The sequence below is a fragment of the Papaver somniferum genome, unplaced genomic scaffold, assembly GCF_003573695.1.
Source record: "Papaver somniferum cultivar HN1 unplaced genomic scaffold, ASM357369v1 unplaced-scaffold_81, whole genome shotgun sequence".
Taxonomy (NCBI): domain Eukaryota; kingdom Viridiplantae; phylum Streptophyta; class Magnoliopsida; order Ranunculales; family Papaveraceae; genus Papaver; species Papaver somniferum.
The window spans coordinates 9,374,788-9,402,575 of NW_020651082.1; the positions used below are offsets into that span (position 1 = coordinate 9,374,788).

A 27,788-nucleotide genomic window follows, 5' to 3' on the forward strand; every position below is an offset into this window, starting at 1 on the left:
TCTTAAACGGTTAGGGATGTAAGGACCCTCAAGCTCGTCAACGTTATTAGACAGTTCAAGAGATGATCACGGGACGTTTTAGCCGCTAATGACTCGAGTACTTAATATAGACAATAATTAATAGAAACTAATCTAACAACTATTTAGATATGGAACTAGTACCGCTGGATAGATCTCGAACAGTTACGCAGAATGGAATACTTAAACGTGTCATTCGGAAATCATACAAAGAAGATGTCATTGGATTAGTATGAAGGATAAAATGGTCATTTCATTGGTGAACTTTTTGACAGCCCATATCCAAGCAAGTCGGTGTCTCAGCAATTCTTATTGGTCTTATCCCGTAGTCGGTGGAAGAGAATCAGTTTACTCTTATTCTTTCTTCTTTTTTTCTTCCTGTTTTTGACGGTAAGAGATTTCTGAGATTAGGGTGAGAATTGATTGAGGAAATTAAGTGACGGGTTTGTGTAGATGATGAATGAACTGAGGTTGTTGTCGATTAAGCCCAGGAGGAAAAAGGAATTATGGATCTGAAAAAGAGTTAGGATTAGGGTTTTCTGATTATTCGAGTATGAAATTGATGGGGTTATTGAAGAATAAATGATGGGTTTCTCGTTTTGGAGACCATAAAGAGGATTTGGTAATTGAATTTCAATTTTAAGGAAGATTTGTGAATTTAATTTGGGTTTCAGTTTGATTCGGGGTTTGGATGGAATTAATAGGTTTATTGAGTACTAACAGATTAATTGATGTTGTGAAGCTTTTAAGAAAGAAACTGAAGAAGTAATTGAAGAGTTAGGGTTTCTGTTCTTCCTCAAATTGGAATTAGGGTTTGTAGACCGAATTGTATATTCGAATGGATTAGATAAGTAAACTGAGTTGTTGGTGGATGAAGAATAATTGGTTTGTAACTTAATTGAAGATGTGAAGCGTTTTTGTTGGAAGATCAGTGAGATAGGGTCTAAACACTATGCAAAAATAGAGTTTTGCAACTGGCTCCGCTGTTGCAAATCGGAGTCGCAACAGCACGCAGCTGTTGCGAAAGGGGGAACTCGAATTTTCGCAACGGAAATGTAGCTGATCGAATTTTGAGTCGCAACTATTTTCAGCTGTTGCGACTCAAAAATTAGCAACAGCCAACAAGCTGTTGCGACTCAAAATTAGCAACAGCCAACAAGCTGTTGCGAATGTTTTACTATAAGCCTAAGGAAGTTGACCCGCAAAGTTGCGGTAAAAAATTTAGCAACAGGTTTAGCTGTGGCGAAATTTTACAGCAGTTTCCAAAGAAAAGAAAGCAGTTCTTTGTTGACCTGGTCAAAATATTTCCCCATATTCTGTTTTATGATTTTATCCTGCAACTACCCTGTTTTATCCTGCAACTACCCATAACCATGTGATGCAATTGATCGATCAATCATATACTGCGCCACTTATATTGATATTAATATGTTCAATGATACATGAAAACAACATCTAACACATTTTAGAAAAAAAGAGAAGGAAACAACTTATCATTTAGTTTCAGAAAGACTAACCTATAATTTCAAAAGCATAGTGAATGTCTAAGGTACAATTTTCTGCATTAAGCGACAACTTAGATTTCAAGAAGAAACTTCTATTTGTAACCTAAATGAAGCACCTGATATCAATGAATGGTCAGTTCAACTCCCTTGTGTTGTGCGACAACGCACCACAAGTGCAAACCATAGTTATTGGATATAGAAGATGCAGAAATGCATTAAAGAAAATGATATATCATCAAGTTATCAACCACACATGTTTGAGGCAGAACCAAAATCTGCTACAGAGTGTGATACAAATTTCTGTAAGTTTTGGTTTATACTATGAATTTCTGTAAGACACACATGTTTTATCTATACAGGCCAAGTACCTAATTCATAGCACATAACCTAATGCATATCACAAATTTCTGTAAGCTACACATGCTTACCCAGTGGCCCTTCTTCTGCCAACCATAAGTTATCAGGTCGCTTCTCTCTAACTCCACAAACCTGCACGGGATATGTAACACACATGTCACACTTTGTATATTTTTTTACTTCGTGTCAAATATTGTTAGTTATACCCAACCAAACAACAGGCACACAAATTGTTTATTGCAAAGACAAATATTTGTTTACCTCTTGCTGACCTCCAGCTATCCTGGTGTATTTCTTGTCGTGACTATGCAAATAACCACCTGTATCGAAGTGTTGAAGTCAGACCCTTTGATCTTGCCTCCAGATTTTACCTTTACCTTCAATCTCAAGACTATATGATGACAAAGTAGGGACCATTAAACAAAGATCAGCAACAAGATATAGCTATAATGATGATTCGATTGATGATTAATATAGGTAACTCACTTCCAAAAATCTCCAGTATCAGAGTTGCCCTCCCCTCCAAAGCAGCTAACATGAGATAATGAAAAGCGAAAACTTACTACATCCAAGAGGAAAAAAATCGGTGCAACATAACAATTGCATTATACGAAAAATTGACAATGGTTGCAAACACTAACCTCAACGTTGCTTGAAATTGGAGATGCGTGCAAGTGGCTGTGAAGCCATTTTCGTGTCTTCATATGTTGCAACCTAACAACTGTCCCGCTCTTAATTGGATCACCATGCTTGGCAGATGTATCTGGTTGAGGTCAAACAATCTGTAACCAACCAAATAACATGAATAGGAATAATGGTAAACACCTCAAGTAATTAAACCAAGTAACAAAAAAGAAAACATACCCAGTAGATGTTAGAATCACCTTGACGACCACCTGCAACTTTTCCATTCCCATTCTGCTCCACTGGCTGGCAGCCGAATGCCACGTCCTTCAAAGGTGCATTCCTGCAAGGAAAAGTTAACCTTTCTTGATTCACCTAACCTCACTTATTTCCCTATCAAATGAGATCATTTTAAGAAATTCTTTCAATATTTTTAGCATACAAAAACCAACTAAGAAAAGAAAGTCATTTTATTTGTTGACCTAAAAGACATAGAGTCATGATGTACTTTTTAAGGCAATCTAACATGTACAGCATAAAAGTGGACCATGAGCAATCATCTGTGCTAAGAGAGCTAGTTCCACGGACTTATATTAAGTACCAATGAATTGACTAGTAAAAAAAGATAAGTATTGTTATTCCGGCATAGGAATCAACCATCCAAAGAAGAGCATACAGTTAGGGGTCCCACTCTAATTTACAGGCCTCAAGTGCATGTTCATAACAAATAATTGGTGACCATGATTTAGTTTTATTGGTGAAACTAATGTTCAAAAAACACAAAGGAAAGAATCATCTTCAATGAAAGTAATGAAGCTTCGCAGAGTTCATATCTTCACTGCATTTTGCATGGAACTCAACTGTTCAAATTCGACAAAGCCAAAGCAGTTGTGGTAAACACTCCTTGTGAAAAAGAATGTAATTTCAGAACATATTAGTTTAGATGATAATATGAATGTATGATGATAAGAAAGTGTATCCAAGAACTCGAAAACAATGATGCTATCAATCGCTATTCTTAATCTCTCGCCAAGAGAATGTAATTTCAGAACAAGGTTATGAATATGCGCCAAAAACTTTGTCCCCCCGTCCGTATATTTGCTACAATAAAGTTGAAAAGAATATTAGAAATTAGCATCCTGCTCAAAAAATAAGGATCAAAAAATCTCATAAACCTGCATACGGCCATACACCCATTAGTGTTCCCTTCCAACAGATCCACTCATTGAATATATTGAAAGAATCTAATGTTTCCTTCAGCCACAAACACCTCAAAATTAGGTGGTGAACTCTAAATTAGAGTTCCTTTTGGCTCCTTTTTTGCTCATCTTCTGTCGATCCTCCAGCTTCCACCAACCATAAGGAAACCTAGAACCTTAACTTCAAACCAATCAGTATATATCAAAAAATAAAAAGACTAATCCTTGACAACTTGTGAGAAGATTCATAAGAAAAATAGGAAACCATGATCTAAAATTGATCGAATATCAATTGAAATTAAACTTTTTGAGGACCCAAGACCCGAACATGATCAATTAACTAAAGAACCTACAGCTTACTGAAAACCCATGATTCAAAAACGATTACAAACAATACTAATCAAATGATTTTGGTTGTTCCCTGTATCTCAATTTGAGAGTTCATTACCTCACATTAGCCTAATAATTTATAGTTGCTGCTGAAGGGATCATGGGTTAAAGACTTCTTTCAAATCTCTGACATGAAACAGAGGTAAAAGTTAAACTCAAATTTAACAGAGATGAAGAGTTAAACAAAGTGAGAAACACTGATTTTGCTGATGAAAATGATAAAATCTAGTATAATATAACACAAAATGTTTGGTCCGGACACTTGGAAATGTCCAAGTTGTCCCTGCGACTTTCTGTTTTCAGCTGTAGAGTTTAAACATAAGATCAAGTAGAAGAAGGTAGGGTGGTATAGTGACGTGGGGCTGTGCTCAAGATTGTAGCTGTGGAGTGAAACAGAGAGTTTCAATGGTGGGATATTTTTTTCTTCTTCAGATCTCTGAGAGAGTGAGAGAGAGGATGAGTGGTTGTAATGACTGGGAGGGACTTTTCCTCATGATAAAACGCGTATGCACATGCGAAATTTGCATGCTCGAGAAAAAGAAAAAGTGTTTGCAGGTGTTTGCTGACACACTCGTAAGTAGCATGCGTGAAATAGAAACAGTTGCGAATATTTAGCAACTGAAAATTCGCAACAGCTACATTTCTGTTGCGAATCTGAGTTGCTAAAACCCATATTTAGTGTAATGAAAGAGGACTGGGAAATTGTTGGGGTTTATGGTGTTGAATGAGGTTGAACTGAATTAGCAGAGAATATGGATTAAGCTTAAGGTGTTGGATATGTATTTGAGGTAATTGTTCTTCTCTGTTATTTTTGTTAAGTTATGGAATTATGTTGAACCCATTTTATCTCTAGAGTTGTATGAGTTTGAACGATAGGTGTTATGAATTAATCTCAGTGAATGAGAATTTGCAGAGAGTGTGTGTGTTATATGAGTTGTTAATTAGACTGAGATGAAGATATGTAGTTGCAGATTAGCGAGGTTGGTATCCAAAGATGGTGGTTGTTTGTGTATATATGCTTGCAGGGGTGTAATGATTGTTGTAGGACATGAACGTACCTTGGTTGTGTCTGAAGTTGTAGGTGGTGTAGAATTGGTTGTAGACAATTGCAAATTTTGATTACCAGATATATGTATGTGTTGGCATGAATTAGAAATGGAGTTATTATTAAGAGAGTTTGGTAAATGGAGGTGGTATTTGGTGAAGAGGTTGAACCTTACAGAAATAATTTTGGCCATGTTAGGTTGTGTTATTGCTTGTAGTTCTGTAGTGTCAAGATTAGGTAGATGTGATGAACTGTAGATGAATTTGGTGGTGGAAAGGAAATAATTGCTAAGATGAATGTTGTAATGATGTTTGTAGAATAGAGATTCCAGTGCAGGCTTGCAACTGTTTATAGGTAAGATGAATCTTGAAATTGCTTTTGTGTTATAAGTTTATTTGATAAGTGATTGTTGTAACTGTTGCAGGTAGAATAACTAGGATTGTCATGCATTAGAGTTTTAAGCCTGTGCTATGGCCTAGATTTACCACTAGTCATCCCAGTCAGCTGACTTAGTGTATCTGATTGAGTTGAGTGAATCTTGTTAACCTAAGTTGAACCAACCGAGTTCCCTGTCTTGACCCGAGTTGACTCAGTGGACCGAGTTGGACCTTGACCCTGGACTTTGATATGGAACCATAAATGAGCTTAGAACCATTATATAAACTTGTATGATTCTTGTGTGAGCCACTTTGGCTAGATTCTTAGAGTTCTTGTGTGATTAACATCAGTCTTTATTAACGACGATCGATTCAAAGGATGGATCGTGGATCTCGAGGTAGGCACGGCTTGTCATCAATTCAGGTGGGAACTCTGTGACCTTCTTGTAATCATTAAGTTACTTTCTATTTGCGATCATGATGAGTCTTATTACTTTTAGCATGTTTGTGTGTTTTACTAGCTATATAAATGCTTGTATGTGTCTTGAAGTGCGTGTAATATGCGTTGTATGATTTCCCCGCAAGGAGTGTCTGAGTTTCCCCACGGCTCTTTTCTAAGTTAAGTATGGAGGCTTCTTCCCCATTTTAATATTACTTTGTAGGGCTTCTTCCCCGTTTCGATAGTATATAAATAATATATAGTAGGGCGGCTTATTCCCCATTATAATATTACCTAGTAGGGCGTCTTCTTTCCCGTTTCGTTATTATATATACTATTTTATTTTGGGAAAATCACTCGTGTGTATATTATACTTGTTTGACTAACTTTCTGATATTGATAGTAATATTCTGAATCATGATTTGTATGGGAACTCTGTGTGGACGATGTTATTATTATTGATTAGGTTGTTCTTGCATCGTCTTCTCCATAGATTTTGGCGAGGTTAGAGTAACACTTTCTTCATGATACATGAATAGATGAATGATTAATTTCTTCTTATTTCTTTCGATTTATATTCTTTTATATCTGTGAAGCATGTTAGTGATTCCTTGAGAGTTACATGTTTTCATTGAGCACCCTTTTTGGGATGTTGTGCTCATTTTTTCTCACTTCAGTTTCGGTATTAAGAAGAAAAGGCGCACGTGAAGATATTCGATTCTGGAGTTTGCTCAAACGACCATCAGTTGGTCCCACGACCACCAAGAGCCGGTTTCATGACCCCTTGGTCGGTCCCTCATCTCTCCATAAGCGGTTTTTACTACCTAACGCTCACACGCATTATTTCAATAAATGATTAAACCAGCATTTAATCATCTTTTCACCGACTGGTCTTCAGGAAACTTTGGTATTTTTACTCACTTGAGCATATGGGCGTTACATGGTCGACTTATCATCCCATGTAGTCGGTCCCTCCTTCACTCCGTGGTTGATTTTAAGTAAATCATCAGTTGATCAGCAATTGATCAAAATTAGGGTTTTGAATCCAGAGCTCTATAAAAATGTAATTCTAAGTAGATTGAAATACTAATAATTTTACGTTGATCCCATGGTCAACACTTTTCATTATACTCGGGGTAGCAGTCAGTATCTTAAATTAATATTTTGTTTGGTCCTGCCACCAACAATTCATCAGACGATCAACAACCGCTCAAATGAGCAATATTTGCTCAGACTAGCAATATTTGCTCAGACTAAGGAATATTAGTTCAACTATCAATATTCAACGATTCAGTATAATTTGCTCGAGTTATCAACCTTTATTTGGCAATGATACTTAGGTCTCAACAGACATCCACTGTTTCATCCTTTGAATCGATCGTTGTTAATATAGACTAGTTGTTAATCACACAAGACCTCTAAGAATCTAGCCAAAATGACCCATACAAGAAACATACAATTCTATCTAATGGTTCTAAGTCCATTTATGGTTCTATACCTTTTTATTATATATATTTACATATCCCAGGTATACTGATTCAATTAGGTTGATTCTTTCGTCCATTATCTAATTCTTATGAATATTTACACAAAACCAAAGTTAACGAACTAACGGACTCTAATGGTCAAAGTGACAGTCAAGGGTTCACTAACAGTCAACGTCCATAGCCAAGTCAAGGTCCTAGTCAAATGGTCAAAGGAACCAACTCAATCAAGGTTCACTGAGTCAGGTCTATTCAAGTCTAGTTAACGAGTTAACTCAGTCATACACACTGAGTCAGCTAAACAAATTGGGTCAACTAAACTGACTAGGATGACTAATAGGAAAAAAGCCTAACTAAATTTCTATTACAAATTACTTTAACTCTAATTCTTACATCCTCATCTACCATTTTATCATTTCAACATCAATTCAAAACAAGATTACATTTAATATAAAGACTTCACAAAGCATTCTTGATCACAATTCAGCTTACCTGCAAGAGCAGTTCCAAGCTTTCACAACGATTATTATCTACAATTCTTTAATCGTCATTTTTCACAAACTGAACTTCAGAAACACCACAACCACAACTAACCATTACATACACAGCATTATTAACAACTTCCACAACAGCAACAATATTACCAGACTCTCTTTGTGTGTCACATCTAAACTTCAGTTACCCTTCAATGTTACCACCTGTCATGTCTTCACCAGATTCAAAAAACAACATTATCACAACAACCTGCAACACCAGTACATTCCATTCTCATCTATATATCAACTACAATAACCTAAACACCAACTCCAAACACATTCTCTTGCACCTGTAATCATTCCCATGGCCATACATTCATCACATCTTTTATTTCAACTCTATGGTGATTGGAATGAAGCATCTTTCTATCAACAACAAATGGTGATTACTTGGTGACACGAATCACCATCACTCATGAACTCTGGTAACAGGTTAAAATTGCAGCCTAATAGCTCTCTAAGACTGTCTCATGTCCTATATTTTGAAGTTGATTTCCGTGATACCATTCCTAGTTTCTCTGTTGTTTCTCTTTCTGCCATTTGGTTATTTGCTTTTAAGTGTACCATTACTTGCTTGTAACATTGTAACAATGCTCAAAGGAGTAACAACTCTGAGGAAATCTCCAGAACTCTGGAAACAGGAAACAGTTGGAGCATATGAGCTGTCTCTTTCTTTAAGACTTTCATGTATTTTGATTTGTGATAGCTTTTGAAGATGTCAAGGCTGTACTGCCGTTGGTTCCTATGTTGACTATGTTTAGCATACCCAATAGTGCAATCTCAAGTGCACACCTTCTTTGCTAAGCAAGGGAACAGTATATACAGATCGGTCAAAACTTTTACTTGAAAATCCAACGGCTGCAATCCAGATGAGCCGTCGTCATGTATTATTCAACCTTTTGAAATGGATAAATCTAATGGTTTGGGAAACTTCCAATATCCCAACATTTGATAGCTCTACTCATTTTGATGCATACTCCTTTTGATGCGCCAACTCCCTAAGTTATTTCTTTTGAATTCAATGCAACTTTCAATAAATAAATAAATAAAATGCGCTCAGAGTTTGGATTAATTGATCCAAAAGCAACAGTTCATATGGCTTTCTGGTGGTTGATTCTACAATATGTGTCTTGTTGGGTGTTGCTCTTGTATTCACTGCTGCCGGCTTACAAGAATTTTTTATGGTCAATTAGTTCCCAATGGGCTAAGGAAGGAGTGTTTGTTTGTCGTTGTACTCGACTATGTTTGGCTAAGGACATTTCCTCGGTGTCCTCTGCATAGAACCCTGTTTTAGGACATATCAAATGAGGACAAAACATGTCATTAGATAGTAACCCTCAAACCCCTTGTCTATATATTTTGCTTAATGGCAAAGCGATCCTTATTCTTATTCTTATTTTTTTTGATTTTCATTTTTTTAAAGTTTTAAAAATATTTTTTCTCCTTTTTTTGGTCGTTTTCCTTAAAAAAGTTTTTAATTACTTAAAAAATAAAGAAAGTTATTTTTATAAATTATTTTTAAAAACTTTAAAATAAAAATTCGTTAAATTTTTTTTTAAAAGAAATTAAAATAAAAACTAGGTTAAAATAAAAATTCGCTAATATTAAAGTTCACAATTTTCTTTGAATTAGATTAGATTTCGCTATCCAAAAGGGGTTGGAGCGCAACTTGTCGCGCGATTACCAACTAGTATTTTGTAAATTTCTTTATGTCTACAATATTTTTCTAATGGAACTATTATTTTATTAAAATATTTTTTCAAAATAATAAAAAAGTTTCAAAAAATTTAGAAATTATTTTTAAATTTAAAATATTTTTGAAAAAAGAAATTAAAAAATATATTTTTTTAAAATTATTAGAAAATATTAACTAAACCGATATTGTCTTACATTAAAAAATATTAATTTAAAAAATATCTAATTTTAATTAGAAAATATTAACTAATTTTTATTAGAAAATATTCACTAAACCGATATTGTCTTACATTAAATAATAATAATATCTAATTTTAATTTAAAAAGATAATAAATATATTAATAAATTAATTGAGGGTAACTAAGTAATTTACCAATCTCTAGATACTCCTTACACCCCATCCTCATTAGTTCAATCTTTTTGTATGTCTTAACATGATTCTCCCCATATCAGTCATTGAGAAGGTAACTAGTGCATGTGGTCAAGGAAGTCATCGAGAAGGTAACTAGGGTAACTAAGTAATTTAACCAATAGTTCGACAAACTCATTTCCTTTGCGGGACCATCCAACAAATGTCGATATCGAATGTGCCACATCCCCTGTAAATAGCATTGGCCATCACAAAAGAAAGATTCCCTGAAGTCATATTTCAACCTCACCACAAAGGAGGATTGGGGACTCAAAACCACATAGCTTTGCTTTATATATACCGAAAGACATAAGAAGACTTGTTGGCTGGCTCCCTACACGGCATTAGGCACCACCATCCACGAGTGCAACTTTTTATTTTCTAGAAATGGCTTCAAAATGAAATTTAGGACAAAAGAAATGTCCTAAATTTTTAAGTTCAGCTTGAAAGAAATGTCCTACTGGATGTAGTAACTAATGCCTACTCGTCGGACAAAAGTAAGAAATTTATTAAGAATTAGAGAAGAGTAGAAAGAGAGAAGAAAAATCACTTGCAAAAAGAAGAAGAAGAATTTGATCTGAAGAACGTTAGGAGGAGGATTTATGTTTTCGAAGCTTAAGAATCTAGTTCAACACAAAAAAGAAGCAGCGAGACCAATAACAAGAAATCTTCCGGATGAGTTATACCGTGAAATCTTTATAAGATCACCGGTGAATAGACATTTACGTGAAAGTGTGTTTCTAAGAACGGTTTTCTATAATTTCCAACCCTGATTTTGTCAAGTTACATCTTAATCATACATTCAAATTCAACAACAGTCCTAGGTTCGTGGTCAGTGGTTTTAGCAGTTTTTTTTTTAAAGCATGGAATTTATTAAACTACTAAAAGGATATTATAGAGGGTATATAATATTCCAAAATTCATCAATTACAGATATTGGAGCAGAATAGCTTTCTTCGGTTCAAAGTTGCATCGGTGGTCAATGTTGGTTTCGAAGGTCGGAAGGTCTTCGGTCAATGCTTTCCACAAGAAAAACTGTATTTTTGATGGACACTACAATATCCACAAGAACTTAGATGGAAATAGAGGTACCCGGTGTAGTTGATCGAGGTTGCTAGTGATGTCGTTATATCTCGTTTTAGCAGGCTCATTAAGGCAACGCGGATTTTTTGTTTTATTTTATTTTATTTTTGACGCAGAAAGCAATATACTGAAAGAAATGAACAACTAATCCACCAATGAGGTAGTTAACTGTTGAGAGAAACTTGTGCTCAATTGTGATAGAGCGACAAGATTACAAAAATAAGCCAATGCAAAGAGCATTAGCATCCAAAAAAAACAACAAAAAAAACAAACTGAAAACAGTTTACATTCTTCCCAAAACAAAGTACAGTGGATTTAATACCCCATCCCAATTATGCATAACGTCATTCACTGTGTAAACATCAAAGATATTGGTTCCCACACACCAGTTCAATATGTAAACTTTTACATTGTCAATGATGACATCTAACTTGTTGTAGCTTCCATTGTAGTGCATGTTATTTCTCTTTATCCAAACTATCCACCATATTGCAAATGGTATGATATTTCATATTTTCCATTTAAAGACAAATTAGAACCGTTTTTTCTGTTATATTCCCACAGAACCTGCCTAAATGATCCTTGCAGAACCAACTGCAACTTATATCTATTCATAAAGTAATTCCAAATTGCAGTACTTAACTCCAGTGTAGAAAAATATGTTGATTTGATTCTGCACTCTTCTTACATAAAAGACATCCTTTAAACATAAAAGAATTCCTATATGTATTCATTGTTGGAGCTGCATCGTAGCACAAATCCAAATAAAGAATATGACTTTTTGTGGTATCTTAGGATTCCATAAGCACATCATCTTCTAGAGATTTGTAACACCCCGCTACTGCAAAATTACTGCCATATTTCCAAATTCTCTGATCTTGATATTGGAAGTAATGTTAGGAAGCAAAGGAATTAATTGAGACACTTCATCAACTTTGATTCCTTCAAAGCTCTACTAAACCCTAAATTCCAATTCTCATATGCTCTATGACACACTTGAATAGTAGCTTCTTTTAATATGCTAATCTTGTAAAAAGAGACCTCAGTGAGTAACCATTCACCCACTTGTCCTGCCATAACAAACATCTATCTCCCCTATTAATCTAAAGAACAGAACTAGCTTCCACATGACTCTTACCCACAGGTTTGTTAGTGTCAGTAGGATAGAATGCTTCCACATTCCGTCAAATTTTTTGATTAACAATCTTCTTCCACAAAGCTTTCTTCTCAGATCCATATCTACATATCCACTTAGCATGCAGTGCTAGATTCATTTTCCTCAACTTCTTACCTTCTTTTGGCAGACAAACAGAACCCCGTATGACCCAATTCTTTTTTTGCTTGTTTTTAGAAATTCCCCATTAAAATTGTCTCATCATTCTTTCCATTTTCTTTTCTACAGAAGCAGGTAATTGGAATAGTAACAAATAATATATGGGTAAACTGGACATGACACTCTTGATCAACATAAGCCTTCCATACTTTGAAAAATAACTTCCAACTCAGATTTTAACACAACTAAAAATTCGTTGTTCTCTAGAATCTCTGCCGGTGAATGTTATGGTAAAGCTGTTGTAATGGTGGAGCATCACCCATTTAAATCTGCAATGTTAGTTCATATCGTAGGTTCTTGCAATGATTTGGTTTACCTTTCCCGTCAGGAGTTTAATATGAAATTCTTTAGTGTTTGGAATCCAGCCACTAAAGAGTACAAAGAGATACCTGATATACCATTCCATGTCCAAGTAGAAAACTCATCAACACATTTTTTTCGTTATGATCACGAGAATGACGATTACAAGTTGGTTTACGCTGAAAGGTGTGAGGGTACTCCTAGTCAAGTGTTCGTCTATACGTTAGGATCAAATTCATGGAAATGCTGTCAAACTAAACCTTATTATGTGGATATATGAGGGGTTCTTTTTAATGGAGCTCTTCATTGGATATCTACAAGATTCATTAATGTAATTGTTTCTTTTGAAATTAGCGACGAGAGCTGATGAGCATGCAATTGTGACACATTTTCACCCATAAATACATTAGATGGGACTCATATTATCACTAATAATCTTGTTTTAAGTGTTTTCAAGAAAATAATCTCTTGTAGAGAAAGTTGTTCAAAAAGTGATTTTTGGACCCCCCCGAAAGAGTGTTAAAGGCACCCCAGAAATGCACCGGAAGCGTCCCAGAAATATGTCGGAAAAGTCCAGAAAAAGTGTTAAAGGCACCCAAGATAAATTACTAAAGGCACCCTCAATTTGGATAAGGGCACCCCCAGAGTTCAGTTGTTAAAGGCGCCCTGTTTTGGATCGGGGCACTCCATCTTCAACCTTTTGAATTTCAAATTCGGCGGGAAAACTTGTGCAGACTCAGGCAGATTTAGAGTTCGTGTTTTGAAGTGGTTTTAAGTAGACTCAATGGCTAAAATTGTTTGGGAAGACTTCTTAATGATAAACATGCATGGTATGGGCTTCAAAATCAACTGGATTTGGTTGTATAATCGGCAGTGAAGAAAACAGGATCGTATATTCACTTTAGTTTTTTTATCAGGTTTCTATGGAAGATTTGGTTGGATTTTTATCTTGCTTCGGATCTGTACCAGCCTGTGAGATGACAACAGGGTTGGTAAGGGCATTCATTTCGATTAAATCACGAAATCTCGTCAAACAGGGAAAGGTTTTTATCTCGGGTTTACTGTGAGCTGTAAATGGAAAGTTGAGGATTAATAAGGGAGTATATCTTTTCTGTTAAGATTTTACTTTATCTATGAAGAGTTTTCGAACAAACTAGAATCTTCAGTTGACGCGTGAGAAGAAATATGGAGGAAGATTTTGTGGGCTCTTGTTGAGTTATTTTAGGAAGCTGCAGGTGTCTTGAAAGAGTTTGACCCGATCCTTGCCGAGTATGTAGCCTGTTGGGAGTACGATGGACTGCTGTAAACACGAGAATCAGTTAAAATAGGAATTATCACCGTGACAGACGTGTGAAGAAGAATAACGAGAGAATAATACCCGTGAAGAATAATGAACTTAATGACAAGATATTTTGAAGATTCACAGGGCCTGTCGAGTATAAATAAGGTGATGGGATGTCTGAGAGGGGGATCGAGGGAGTTGGGGTCGAGAACAAAGCTTGCAGAGCAGATTTCTCTGTTGCTGCAGAGAAGAAGAAGAAGAAGAAGAAAGTTGACGTCCTCTGACTGTCGCAGAGAACTGTCGTGTATAGACAGTACTCGTATCAGTCAGTGTGGCACGCTTAATTTTAATCTGCGACGTATATTGTAACGGTGGTTCTGTAACGCGTACACAACATTGCAGATTCATTAATCATTGTTCTTCTTTAATTAAAAACACCATTGGATTCTGTAACGCATATATAGCGTTTTAGATTTATTACATTATTATTCTTCTTTAATAAAAACACCATTTGAGCTATGACTTATATTTTTGAGTGTGTTCTTCTCATGAGAAGCTAAAAACCCAACACTGGGTCCACGGAGGAAACCAAAATTCGCCATGTGGTAAATTCATTTAATTATTTTTATGACTATTTTCATTAAATTAAAATTAGAAAAAAAAATTATTAATTAATTGTCATTTCATTTGATGGCTTATGCTTGGAATTAATTCTTTTGATATGCCATGCTTAAGATTTACAGCTAATGTTTTCAGAATCTATTAGGCAAAGAAATAGAGTCAAAATTCTTATTTAATGATCTATAATAATTCAGAATAAATAGGTGAATCACATGAGTTTAAATATTTGGTGGAATCCTAGACCCGATGACTCTCTCATTTTATTATTTAAATTAAACCTTTAAATTTATCTCAACAAGTCTTAGAGTTCGAATCTTAATTACTACACGAAAAATATTAAATCAAGAGCTTCAAAGAAATACAACTTCCGCGAGTAATAACAAAATATCTACACGTCTCTATATATATGATTTGTTTGAGAATGTCAGAAGGTTTCCTTTGTGTAATTCATCTGCAGCGTAGTGAAGTATAAGTGATGCATGAATATGAAATTTGGGAATCTTGGAATAAACGTCCAAACTTGTTTGTGGATGATCCCGTGAAGCTGATGTGATCTTCGGAGAATTGTACGAGTCAAATCTATAGGGAAGACATTGGTTTAGTTATGTATGGCACGGAGAATTCAAGATCTAGACGACTAAAGCTCCATGATTTTACGATCCTCAGCGTGGATAATTATGATGAAATCCTAGTTTTACTCAACTTTAGTATGTATTTGTGGAGAAGAAAAGTAATAGGAACATGGAGGAGAGGCATATGAAGAGAACGTGTGCTACTATTAGTCTTTTCTATCTGTATTTCGGTATGGGTGATGTGGTTTGCAAAAGTGACAAAGTAAGAAAGGGTAAATGAGGTAAGAAGTTTCTCTGTTAGCATGGGTAATTTCTATGTTATGCACTTTGCTCTATCCTGGGAATCTTATTTGGTATAACTATAAGCCATGAAATGGGGTTGAAAACTGTGTTTTTTTATCCCATTTGGAATAAAACAATTTCCTACATATGGTAGCAATTTTCATCTGGATAACTTTTTGGTATGAAATTCATGTTCGTGCATCCAAACTTTTAAAGTTATGTAACAATGTCAGGAGTCATTATTACCATCGCTGTGCTACAAATCTCTCGATGCAAATGCATACACTCATTTATATGCTTCTCTAAAGTCACCAAGCAGCAACGAGAACCCACAATTCATTTTGAAACACTAATTTACCGTCATCCATTATGTTGTTTTTGATGATTGTGGGCAGGCACTTGTTTAACATCATACAATCATTCTAACCAGTACTTCGGAGAATTTATGACCTTTATAGTTGATTCTTATCATGAAACAAATGCTGATTCCATATGTGCCATACCTTATGTAAATATCAAAGGCTTGCCTAACTCAAAACAAGATTCCAGTGCAATAATATAAGTGGGATGCCGTTGTCATATTTCAACCTCACTACATACAAAGAAGAGTGGGGACTCAAAACCAGAGGGTTTTGCTTTCTGGAAATGGCTTCAAAATGAGCTTGATTCTTTACGGTCTAAAAAGAGTTGTTTAGCTTGAAATACATAATAATGCAAGAATTACCAGCCTATGACCAATGCCACCATCTTTAATGGAAAATTTTCTAACTTTGTTAAAATAAAGTCATTTGAAACAGACAATGTTGCAAGTCCTATCCTTTTTTTAATGGAAGAAAGAATGTTATTAAGAATCATAGAAGAGAAAAAAAGAAAAACTCACCTACAAGAAAAAACTCAAATTTCTGAAAAAAGAAAAGTCGAAAATTCTGCATTTTTGATGTGGTGGCTTCCCTAAATCAGTCACAAAATCAATGTGAATCCACTCTTGGATTGTCAAAGGTTAGGAAATCCCTCGATCATTCTTCATTTGAAATCCTTTCTAAAAGCTTGCTATTCTAGCGTAGCTTTCTTGTCTGAAACCAAATTAAGTAATAATAAAGGTAGTAGAATAATTTCTCCATTAAATTTTAGTGAGCATTTCGTTGTCCCATCTTTTGGAAGCAAACGACGGTTAATTTTTCTTTGGAAAGACTCTGGGAAGTGAACATTATCAAGAGCAGCAACAATGTCATTCAATGACAAATCAGTCAGCTTCCGCAAACTTCTTGAGATTTGTGAGATTTGTTTTAGTGTTTATGGCCCCCAGTGAAGCACGGACACACCGATATTGGTGTCGTGTCCATGTCAGACGCGCGACGGACGCACGCCGCATGTGGGTCACTGACACGACACATATGAAAAAATTTATACTCAATTTTAGTAGTTTGGTGACCTATTGCGTCAAGGAAATTACTATAATAGTTAATTTTTCTATATGTGAGCTAATCATATTTTTGCGTGATTAATGTATTTGATATACTATAACACTATGATCTTAGTATATAAAAACAATTTTATTAATATATATATATATATAAACGTGTCCTGATGATTTTGAATTTTTACCAATCCCTATATTTGTATCGTGTCGTGTCCGTATTCCGTGTCAGCGTCCGTGCTTCCCAGATGGGCCCCTTCTAGAAGTGACAGAAACATTATTTGGTCCTCTCTCTCGTGCTATATTTACAATTTAAGTGATTCTTATGCTATAAATGGTGATTTAAACTGCATTAAATTTATGAAAGAGAAATGAGGTGCTAGATACGACAACAAGCATCACAAATAGGGAATTCAACAGTACGATCCAAAATAGAAGACTTGATGCTATTAATTCAGCCCCAATTTTTTCCAGACTTGACAGAGTGTTATGTTCTCCTAGCTGGTGGCTAAATTTATCTGAAGCGGAAGTGTTTCACCTACCAACACCTGGTAGTGACCACTCTCCAATCTACTTAAACTTACACAGGATTTGCAAAAGGAGAAATCCGGGGGCACAAATTCTGAGTGCTTCTGAATTGATCATCCCAAGTTTCAAGGAAAGTTTAGATGTTTTGAGACAAAGCTTGTGTGGTAAAACTATGGAAAACGTTAAGGAGGTTGTGATTAGTCTTGCTGCTTGGGGTAAAAAAACTTTCAAAAATGTTGCAAGAGCCATTGAGATTACGAAAAAAGGACCTTCTTAAGTTGCAAAAAGTTGTTCATATTAGAGATGAAGAAGAAGCTCTGAAAACCAAAATAGAAGACTTGATGGAAAGAAAATTCTGGCAGCAAAGAAATAAGCATAACTCGATACCCAATGTGGACAGAAATACACAAATTTTCCATATGGCAGTCAAATAAAGGAGGCGACTACCTACCCTTAACCTAAATTAATTTATGACTAACCTAATAACTACGTAATATATACAAAATCATTCAGTAAACAAAACCAAAATTATAACAAACTCATTAAATCATTAAGTACACAAACCCGTTATTTTTACAGGGCTCATCTGTTTCTTTTTCTTCCCTCTTCTTTGTCATTGTCGATTCAAGGAAATTTTCAGAAACCCGTTCCTTGTGATTCACTTTTGGTAGAAAAAATGAGTAATAATCATTAAAATGAGTTGAAAATGGAAGTTGCAGAGAGAAGTTCGGTTAGGAATTATGTAAAAAACTTTGACGAACTAGCCGAACTTAGTTTTATGTAGTTTTTTCTTTCAGAAAAAAGTTCGGTTACGTCGCAATATTTTTCTCCTTGCCGAACTTTTAGTTCGGTTACGTTGCAATTTTTGTCTCCTAACCGAACTTTTCTCTGAAAATTTATATATTGATTTGGGTCACGTCGCAATTATTTTTGTCATAACCGAACTTTTCTCTGAAATAAAAAACTCCATTGAAGCTGAGTTCGACTACACGCGTCTTCAGAAACATTAGCCGAACTACACTTGCAGATTATTTCGGTTACCTGTTCTTCAGACGTCGTAGCGGAACTTTATTGCCATAGTCGAAATCAGTTTTTAAAATTTTAATTTTTCAATGTTTTAGCTAATTCAAGCAACATTAACTAAATTTGAAGTATACCTATGATCCCAAAACCTCATTTCGAAGTGAACCATCTACAAAAAAAAATATTTTCAAAACCCCTTTTCTCCTCTCTCAATAATTATTCTTCTAAAAAAACACTTTTAAATTAAACGTAATAATCACTAATTAACTTAACTTAATAAGAAAGGGTAATTTTGGTAGTAACTGTTGAGATTATTAGTCCCACATTGTTGGGTAATTTAAAATCATGCGGTTTATAACTCTACGGGTCTCTCCACTCATTGCCAATTGGTTTTGAGTTGGACGCGCGTATTCTAACATGGTATCAGAACAAGCTATTTGTGTCGAGTCATTTGACTGCATCTTTATTCCGCGTCACGTGTTAGACCCAACGAGGCTACACGTGAGGGGAGTGTTGAGATTATTAGTCCTACATTATTGGGTAATCCAAAATCCTGCAATTTATAACTCTATGTGACTCTCCACTCATTGCTTGGTTTTGAGTTGGATGCCCGAATTCTAACAGTAACATAAGTACCTAGATAAAAGATGACTTAAATTTACCCTATATAATGACCTCCTAAAATTGAAATGATGGCTCCGGGGATGGTGCCCAAAAAACGGTTCTATTTTTGCTCACCCCAGCCCGTAACCAAGTTACAAGAGGTGGGAGCGTTATATGGACTGTACTGAGCGCAAACCACAACAAATGTGGCGCAAATGGATGTACCTTCCATTAAACAGGCCCACCAAATTTCATTATATATTACTGGGTGAGGCGTTAACGCAGAGGTGTTTGGAAGTCTCGAGAGAGAGGGAGATAGGGTAAAACGATGGTGGTTCTGCGTTCAGCTAGGAAAAGAGAGATTCCTTCGACGGAGGTGTTTGGCTGGTAATTCTATTTTATTTTTCCTAATTAAGATATAAACTGCGATTTTTGTTTTGGGGATTTTGAAGCCCCTATTAGCTATTTATTTGTTGATCTATCATCTTTTAGTAGATATTCCCACTTCTTTAACTGTTACAAACATTCTTCTTTTGTTACTAATGAATCTGTGCCGGGGTTGCTTCTGTTAGTTTCTGTTAGCTATTTTTGTTCTGTGAGCCTAATTGAAAGATGAAAAACATACTAAACTTCTTCGTAGCCTCCAGCGTTCATCCTGAGCCAGGATTGCTTGTCTTGGTGAAAGCTTGTTTATGAACGAACATAGGGCAATTAGGGTTATGATCTTAAACATAGACATGGTCATTGACACATCTAGATCTTTATCGTAAACTCAATTGAATACTTTTGATTTGCTCATAGTGGTTTTGGTTTTAATCTTGACAATTTCAGGCATGTTCCAAAGGACCTCAATGCGAAACCCAAAAAGAAGCGCAAGTACACATTTAAACAAGTTTGTGATCTGGTGATGCCATATGCAGCTGATGCCATGAGGTTCTATAACAACGAATCAGTCAGTTTTCTTCTTAATCTTTATTGCTTTTTTTGAAATCAGTCGCCATTTTTGTTTGGATATCCTTGATCTTTCTTTTTTGTTATGTTGCCTTGGCCTAAAATTCATAGGGTGAAAAATATGAATTGGTGGAGCCTGGTGCCATGACATCCGTGGTTCGCAGGGCGGACCTTCTTCACCATGTTGACTTCACGGCTAAGAAGACTGATGTTGCTGATGCTCCAGAAGAGATGTTTTTTGCAGAATCGACAACTACCAACGGGGTTCGTTGCGTCAAGTTTTGCAAATGCATGGGGCCAATAGACTCAATTTCAGGTTTGTATTCAACATGTAGATGTGGTAGTTTCATTTGTCTCTTACTGCCTCAGGGCCTCAGTTAGGTGCATTGTTTTGCTTGCTAATTGATTTGTTTGTCAATCAGAGATCACTATTATGATTTATGACTACTTATTGGCAACTCTATGAATTCGTCTTGCAGGAGATAAAAACAATGGCTGCTGTTATTGCACGTGGAACAATGTTCAGCATCCTAAGGGTGGAGGATTCTCGCGTGGCGGTCGTGGAGGATTCCGTGATGACAGCGGTAGTTCTTCTTCATCTAACACCAAAAGTTTGCCTTTGACGGATGCGTCTAAACTTTCACTTGATGGCTCCAAGCATTCGACGGATGTGTCCGACTGGTAATTCTATTTTGTTTTTCCAACAATCATCTATTCGATCTGGGCTGGGGTTTTGTAATCCCTAACTGAGTTATTAGTTGCGAATTTTTATATTTTGGGGTTGCTTCTGTTAGTTTCTGGATTTTATTTGCAATTCATGTTTTACCAATTGCTAGATTTAACTTGTACTATTACTTTACAATGTTTGCTAACCTTGTCTTACCCGTGTCTAATACATCTTAAACACTTCCATTTGCTTTGAGTATTGCTATTTTGCCTGTGAGCCTAATTGGCACATAAAGATGAACTACGTACTACTTCTCTATGGCCTCCAGCGTTCATCTGAGCCAGGATTGTTTTTCTAGACTGCCAAATATTTGTATTACATGATTCTTAGAAGGAATGACTTGTCTAAATAGTTTGAGTACAATAGGTTATAATTTGGTGCATTTTCTTCTTCCTTTTCTTTTCCATGGAAGAATGTTTGTATGTACTTAGTATGATACAAGAATGTTGCCGCTTTGCTTGGTTACTATCTTTGTCGTGCACATTTATCTTTTGTGTGGTATGTTTATGCTTCTTCGGGGTCAACTTAGGCAGTACTCATTTTAGACTTTAGAGTGATTTTGTTTTCAAGTATGAATTTAATGTCTTGAGCGAACATAGGGCAAGTAGGGGTTGTGATCTTAAACTTAGACATGGTTATTAACACATCTTGATCTTTATCATAAACTCAATTGAATACTTTTGATTTGCTCAAAGTGATTTTAGTTTTAATCTTGACAATTTCAGGCCTAATAAACAAGTTCCTGATGTAGCAAGGCAATATGCAGCTGATGCCATTAATTTCTATAACACAATATCAGTCAGTTTTCTTCTGAATCTTTATTGCTTTTCTTGAAATCAATTGCCATTTTGGTTGGATTCTCTTAATCTTTCTTTTTTGTTCTCTTGCCTTGGCCTAAAATTCATTAGCATAAGAAATATGAGCTGGTGGAGCCTGGTTCCATTACATTTGTGCCTCTTGAGGCATGCATTCTTCACCATGTCGGCTTCACGGCTAAGAAGACTGATGTCGCTGATGCTCCAGAGAAGATGTTTTTTGCCGAATTGACAACTATCGATGGGGTTCGTGCCATCAACCTTTGCCAATGCATGGGGCGAAGAGACTCCATTTCAGGTTTGTATTTAACATGTACATATGGTTGTGTGGTTACATTTGCCTCTTTCTGCTACAGTTAGGTGCATTGTCTTGCTTGCTGATTGATTTGGTTGTCAATCGGGGATCACTATTCTGATTTATGATTACTTATTGGCAACTCTATGAACTCGTCTTGCAGGAGATAAAAACAATGGCTGCTGTTATTGCACGCTTGAAAATATTCAGCATCCTGAAGGTGGAGGATTCTCACGCGGCGGTCAGGGATTATTCCTTGATGATTGACAGTGAACCTTTTATGAACACGACAATGGTCAGTCATGTGTATTGAAACTTAAATTAGAGCTGGAAAATGCTTGACGCATGTGTAGTTGCCTTTTGATATTTGTGCCTCTGAATGAAAATCCGGGCTGTGTTAAGCGATGTACTGGTTGTATTCAGATATAGTTAAGAGTTTTTGAGCAACTTACAGATGATATAATATCATGGTTTGACTATTATTACTCCCCTATATCGTCGTCTAATGCGTCTTTTGGATGTTTTTTTCCTTTATGCTGCCAGTATAGTAACAGTTTCATCTAAAAAATTCAAAAAAGGCTTGAAATTATTTGAACATTTTCCTGGTATCTTCTGCTTTGTCCTGCTATATCTCATGCGCTTGTTGAACATGCTCCTACGCCACTTTGATTAGTGCAGCTGCTTTCCATCCCCTTGTCAATTTCTGGTTTTTCATACACCTTCTGCCTCCCGAGCAGCCAAAAATTCATAGCAGCTTTTAACTGTAGTAGCATGGAAGAACTATATTACCCCTAGAAACTTGAATACGGACTGATGTAAATGTTTTTTTTTGTGTACTGAATTTCAAGAAGTGTTTAAAATGATGTATTTATTGAAAATTCGGATGTTTAGATTCGGCATCTTTAACACCTGCTTTAATTCCAATTCTTGTTTTAAGGTGGAAAGCTTTACAGCTACTATTCGGATACGCTTCTTTAATTTACTGAGCCTGACCGCCATGGTCATCCAACATTCAAGATACAAGCTGAGGAGTGTTACATAAGCACTGCAGAAGTGTTGCAGTTTGCTTGATTCAAGCTAAAGCTCGAGCATTTGCTTGGATGTCAGCTTGAACTAACAAATAGGCGACCAATGGTTTGGCGTTGAAAAACTTTTTCAAAGTGCCAAATGATTAGGCGCTTTTAATCCTAGACATTAGATTTTATGTTGGAAATCAAAAATCTAACGGTTATATTGAGAATGCCATTTGGCGCTTTCAATTTCAGCCATTAGATTCTCTTTAAACTTAAAAATCTAACGGCTCTAATAATTGGAGGCCAAATTATTGGTCGCTGAGCGCCTAATCGATTGGCATTTTTAGATTGTTAGTGGCTAGGAGGCTACCTTGAACCACGTTGAATCTGGTATCTTGGATGACCATAGTGGTCAGCCTAATGATTCTGGTGTACGCGACCTGCTAGTTGGAAAGTCAATTGATACGTTATGTCAAAAAGCATGCATATGGGTTAACCATCCCTCTAGAAATGAACTTTGGTTTAGTTTTGCTACAAACCCGTAATGCAGGGTCGTTCATGGGAATTTTTTGCCCGGAAGCCAACCTTTGTTTTTTTGTTGCCCGTGTAATTTCTTTCTGCACAAACACTAAAGATGAAAGATCATGGTTTTCAGTTGTTGAATAAGACTCGAAACAGTACCTTATGCCTATGATCAACCAAATAATTATCAAATGTCACTGCTATTTTAATGCACAAATCCTAGAAATTAAAGAGCATTTGATTCATTTCAACAAATTTTATATTATTTGTATCATAATAACTCACACAAAAGAAATCAATTACCAAATAGAAATTTCATTCAATATAAATTAGGGGGGAAATGATCAAAAATAGATTAGGGAAAAAAATTACAACATTCGTGCTTAAGGCCCGACCTGAGTTGATGATGGTCGTGGAAAAGAAGAAAAAAAAAAGTCAGTGGGTAGTAGGTACACATTCTAGGACCATGGTGCACACCTACGTGGTTGGGGGAAATATTAAAAGAAGAAAGAAGACCGAGATGGATTAAGAAAACATTGATTCTAAACAGATAACAAAATAAATACAAAATAAATTAAAAAGACCAAAATCAACAATTTTTTGGTGAAAAAGATATGTAAAATTTGATACTGTTTAAATGGACAAAAATGTAAATATAGTCAGGATGTAAACAGTTTTATCCTACTCATTTTCAGATAATTTTTTTTTATTTTTAATTTACATCAGGATGCATCCAGTTTCATCCTCGCTATTTTTTAAGTTTAAGCCAGGATGAATCCAGTTTCATTCTTGCTATTTTTTTTGGTGTCCATTTCACCCATACCAATTTTTACTCGTCCATTAGAACCATGTTTTAAAAATATATGGACAAATGACCCATTTTCCGAACAATAAACCACATAAAAACCGAATGCTAAAAAGCTCTTACAGTTTTTTTTGGTCCCATGGGCCCCACGGAGGACAGTAGGGGACGGGAATCTGTGAAAAGTTTTTGTTAAGAAAAAGAAGACCGAGATGAATTTTTTATTTTTTAAGCATAACAAAGTAAATAAAAGAGGACAAGAACTTAATGTTTCTTCCAAAATCCTATTGACACTTGCCCCTATAATTTGCGTAAATCATATATCAGACGAACCATGTTTTAGGGCATACCTAAAAATTTCAGGGCATATTGAATAAAGACAAAAAATGGTTGTAAATAGTAAAATCAAAAGCCTCTTAACCAAATATTTTTGGTAGTTGTTTTAGAAAATGTACGTTCGTTCGATCGTTAGTTTAAGAAACTAGTAATAATTCCTGACTTAGAAGAGATTTTTTTTATACATAGACCTGTGTCCAGTGATAAAATTTAGTTTATGAGCTTTCATGAAAAAAAAAACTTTATCTTGAAGGCGTGAGCTTTCACAAAAATTAGTGTAAACGTTCGTGTCGAAGACAGACGATCGTACGAAGGAAAAAAGTTTTTCTTATATGAAACCGTGACATGTTCCATAATAAAATAAAATATATAACATATTTTATTTACGCGAGTGTGCTCACGTTAAAGAACAATTTTTGAAAATGTTTTACATAAATAATTCATCCTTTTTTATTTATTTATTTTTTTACGTGAGTTAATCACGGTTTTTCATTGTTTTGTAAAATCAAAACACGGGTTTTGAGAAACCCTTGCAATTAGATAATTTATTTATGATGAAATATTGTCTTGGTGTAAATTTCATAGTCCAATTGTGGATGTTTATACTATGAAAATTATGTTCATGATTTTATGAAAAACCAGTTTCAATCATCATGATAAGGTTTTGTTCGTTATTGCAGGTTTCAAAGAACGAACTAATTTGGAGCGTTAACTCTTATATCACAATTACTGTGTTAATGAAATTGTAAAAAAGGTAAGAGTTAAGAATTGCCATTTTTGTAGATGTCTGCATAAGTATTCTGTTATCAGGTTATATAACTCCATCATATTGTCGAAGTTTGCACCTTGTATGATGATACAGTGAAGTAGAATGTTTTGTGCACATTACAGCTAGGATGTCCGACTCCCAGGAAAATGATGCCTCCAGAGACGATACATGTATGGATGAGACTTCTGCTGGTGAAGAAGAAAAAGAAACTCCGGGGCTCAAAAACGTTCCAAACATAGATGGTGCATTTTTCGCGGTTCAACAGGGAAATGAAAAACGTCTTCAATCTCCAGCATTTCGCCTTTTGATAAATCCTAGAGAAGTTGTTCAGAAGAAACTGGTGACTCCTCGAGCATCCATTCGATTTTGTATTGAACGAGGACTTTTCCTTGCGTCGATTATAAAATTCAAGCTTTCTCGACGGCCTTTAGAAAAATTCTCTGGATGGGAGAGACACATGCTGGGTTTTCCTCGTGTTAGAGGCATGTTGGACAGAGCATAGGTGACCAGATCTATCCAAGCGTCTGGAGATTTGTTCATTTTCCATGACGCGCGAGGTATTGTAGCTCTACTTGCTCGCTGGTAACCTTTCAAGTTTGGACACTTGGGAGTTTAATGAGTTATTCTGGGAACTAAGACCATAATTCTCACTTTTCAAATTATCAATTTGATCAAGCGAATATGAATGATTATTATTCAATTGGTCTTACTTATCACCCAACTCTATATCCTCCTTACAAGCATCTTCAACTGAATATGGGAAGATGAATCTTTCCATGACTTTGCTTTTGGTGTATCTCTATATATTCACACGAGCAGAGGCAAAAAAAAATTTGCGAATAAATACATGCAATAAAGCTTAAGGGAAGAGCGAGATAAGATATAATCACATAATTAATAAGAAAGAGAAGGAAATACCTCTGAGCTCATGATTTTTGTTGAGAAGTTTCTTAGCCAAGACCTCCCCAGCATAAACATCGGCCTTCAACTTGGCATTCTGACGAGTAAGATCTCGTATAATGGAACTAGACTCTAAAAACCCTTCAGCTTGAATAAAGAGGCGTCGAGATTCCATACAATCAAAAGCTGCGATAATTGAGGGATCCATCTGAGCGAAGATCTCGCTCCTAGTAGATTTATCTGGAGAGGAGTCCCCCAGAAGCTTGACAAGGGACTCACACAAACGTTGTTGGGATGGATCGCTGGAATATGAGCGAGCGAGTTGTATCGAGAAGAGGATTTGTTCCCAAGTTCACTGTGTCAGGAACATATGTCTCAGAAGAAGTCAACCTCGCTTGAGGAGAGGTATCTGTGCGAAGAGGAGAAGTGGTCAATACTGTACTCATGGAAGGGATGAACGAGGTAAATCTCAAAGGGGAAGAGAAGAGGTAGTCCACATACATGGGAATAGTTGAAGAAATGGAAAGGGGTATATCCTGCAAAGATGCAACGACTTACTCAGTAGAAAAGGTGATGGCCTGAGTTGTAACACTCAACTCCTGGGAGCTAGAAATCACATTGGGAAAAGAAGAAGAGTGTGGAGGAGATACAAGCATAAGGTCCTTACAAGGGTTTTGAACATGACTGATGGCAGGAGTAGAGAATGAGGAGAACGCGATAACATTCGCCTGAGGAAGGGTAGCAGATGACATAGAAGTGGTAATGCTAGCTTGATCAGCAGCACAGGAATTCGCCTGAGTACTAGACTCATGTTGTGTCGTACTAGGATTCTTTTTGAAACTCGTAAGGGTCATGCGAGTATTAATGGTAAGGGGTTGTCTATTTCTTCTAGGTTTATTTTCTTTCTCTCTCGCATCATCTTGCGAACAACAACGCATATAAAAAACAGGGGCAACAATATTATTCTAAAGAAGAGAGGTGTTTCTTAATACCTTGTCATGCAATGCTTCCTCTTGAGAGACTTTTTTTTATTGGGGCTTGCTATTTTTAGGGTTTGGAACAGTGAAACGAGTTCCAGAAGAGGAAACTTTGCTGCAACAAAACCAGTATGGGAATTATCTATAACAGCAGAACAATAAAACAACGACACAGAGAGAACAGTAGCAGCGGAATGGCAAGGACAGTGATTAACTACGGACAAAAGAACAATCTATACACAGCAAAGGGGATAATAGAAAAGTTAAAAGAGATAAGACAACTGTGGAGAGGAATCCATTAGATACCATCAACACTAGCAGGAGGGAAGATGAAGGTTCTGAGAAGAAAATTGAAAAAAGTTTGGAGGAGAAGAAGAACTAAAGAAAAGAAAACCTCTCTCCCGAAAATATTTAAATAGGAGAAATTATGACCGGTTACGCCAGGTAGGAAGGAAGACGTGCCGATAATAAGTGATAGGGTGAGAACCTGTGAACGGTTACGCCGAAAACCGGAAAATTGTCGGCCGAAAAGAATACGAAAATTTGATAGGGTGCGAA

The 27,788-nt window shown here is 35.9% G+C and overlaps 1 protein-coding gene and 1 long non-coding RNA gene across 2 annotated transcripts; one reads left to right on the forward strand and one right to left on the reverse strand.

The window, feature by feature from the left end:
* Positions 1–1,721: 1,721 nt before the first annotated feature.
* Positions 1,722–4,538, reverse strand: LOC113345134. Its single transcript, XR_003358018.1, has 5 exons — positions 2,745–4,538; positions 2,522–2,662; positions 2,367–2,411; positions 2,142–2,271; positions 1,722–2,012 (listed from the first exon to the last, which is right to left on the reverse strand). It is a non-coding gene; the product is annotated as an uncharacterized LOC113345134 (long non-coding RNA).
* Positions 4,539–19,354: 14,816 nt separating this feature from the next.
* LOC113345497 lies at positions 19,355–22,413 on the forward strand. Its single transcript, XM_026589266.1, has 7 exons — positions 19,355–19,510; positions 19,955–20,075; positions 20,186–20,390; positions 20,554–20,755; positions 21,527–21,599; positions 21,710–21,914; positions 22,075–22,413. The coding sequence occupies exons 1-7, from the start codon at positions 19,452–19,454 to the stop codon at positions 22,176–22,178; spliced, it is 969 nt and encodes a 322-aa protein (XP_026445051.1). The 5' UTR covers positions 19,355–19,451; the 3' UTR covers positions 22,179–22,413.
* The last annotated feature ends 5,375 nt before the right edge of the window (positions 22,414–27,788 follow it).

What these genes read in the sequence shown, in the direction of transcription:
- LOC113345497 (XM_026589266.1), top strand. Translation starts at nt 19,452, where the DNA reads ATGGTGGTTCTGCGTTCAGCTAGGAAAAGAGAGATTCCTTCGACGGAG. An exon ending in TCGACGGAGGTGTTTGGCTG is followed by an intron (nt 19,511 to 19,954) that starts GTAATTCTATTT and finishes TGACAATTTCAG; the next exon opens with GCATGTTCCAAAGGACCTCA. An exon ending in ATTTCTATAACACAATATCA is followed by an intron (nt 21,600 to 21,709) that starts GTCAGTTTTCTT and finishes AAAATTCATTAG; the next exon opens with CATAAGAAATATGAGCTGGT.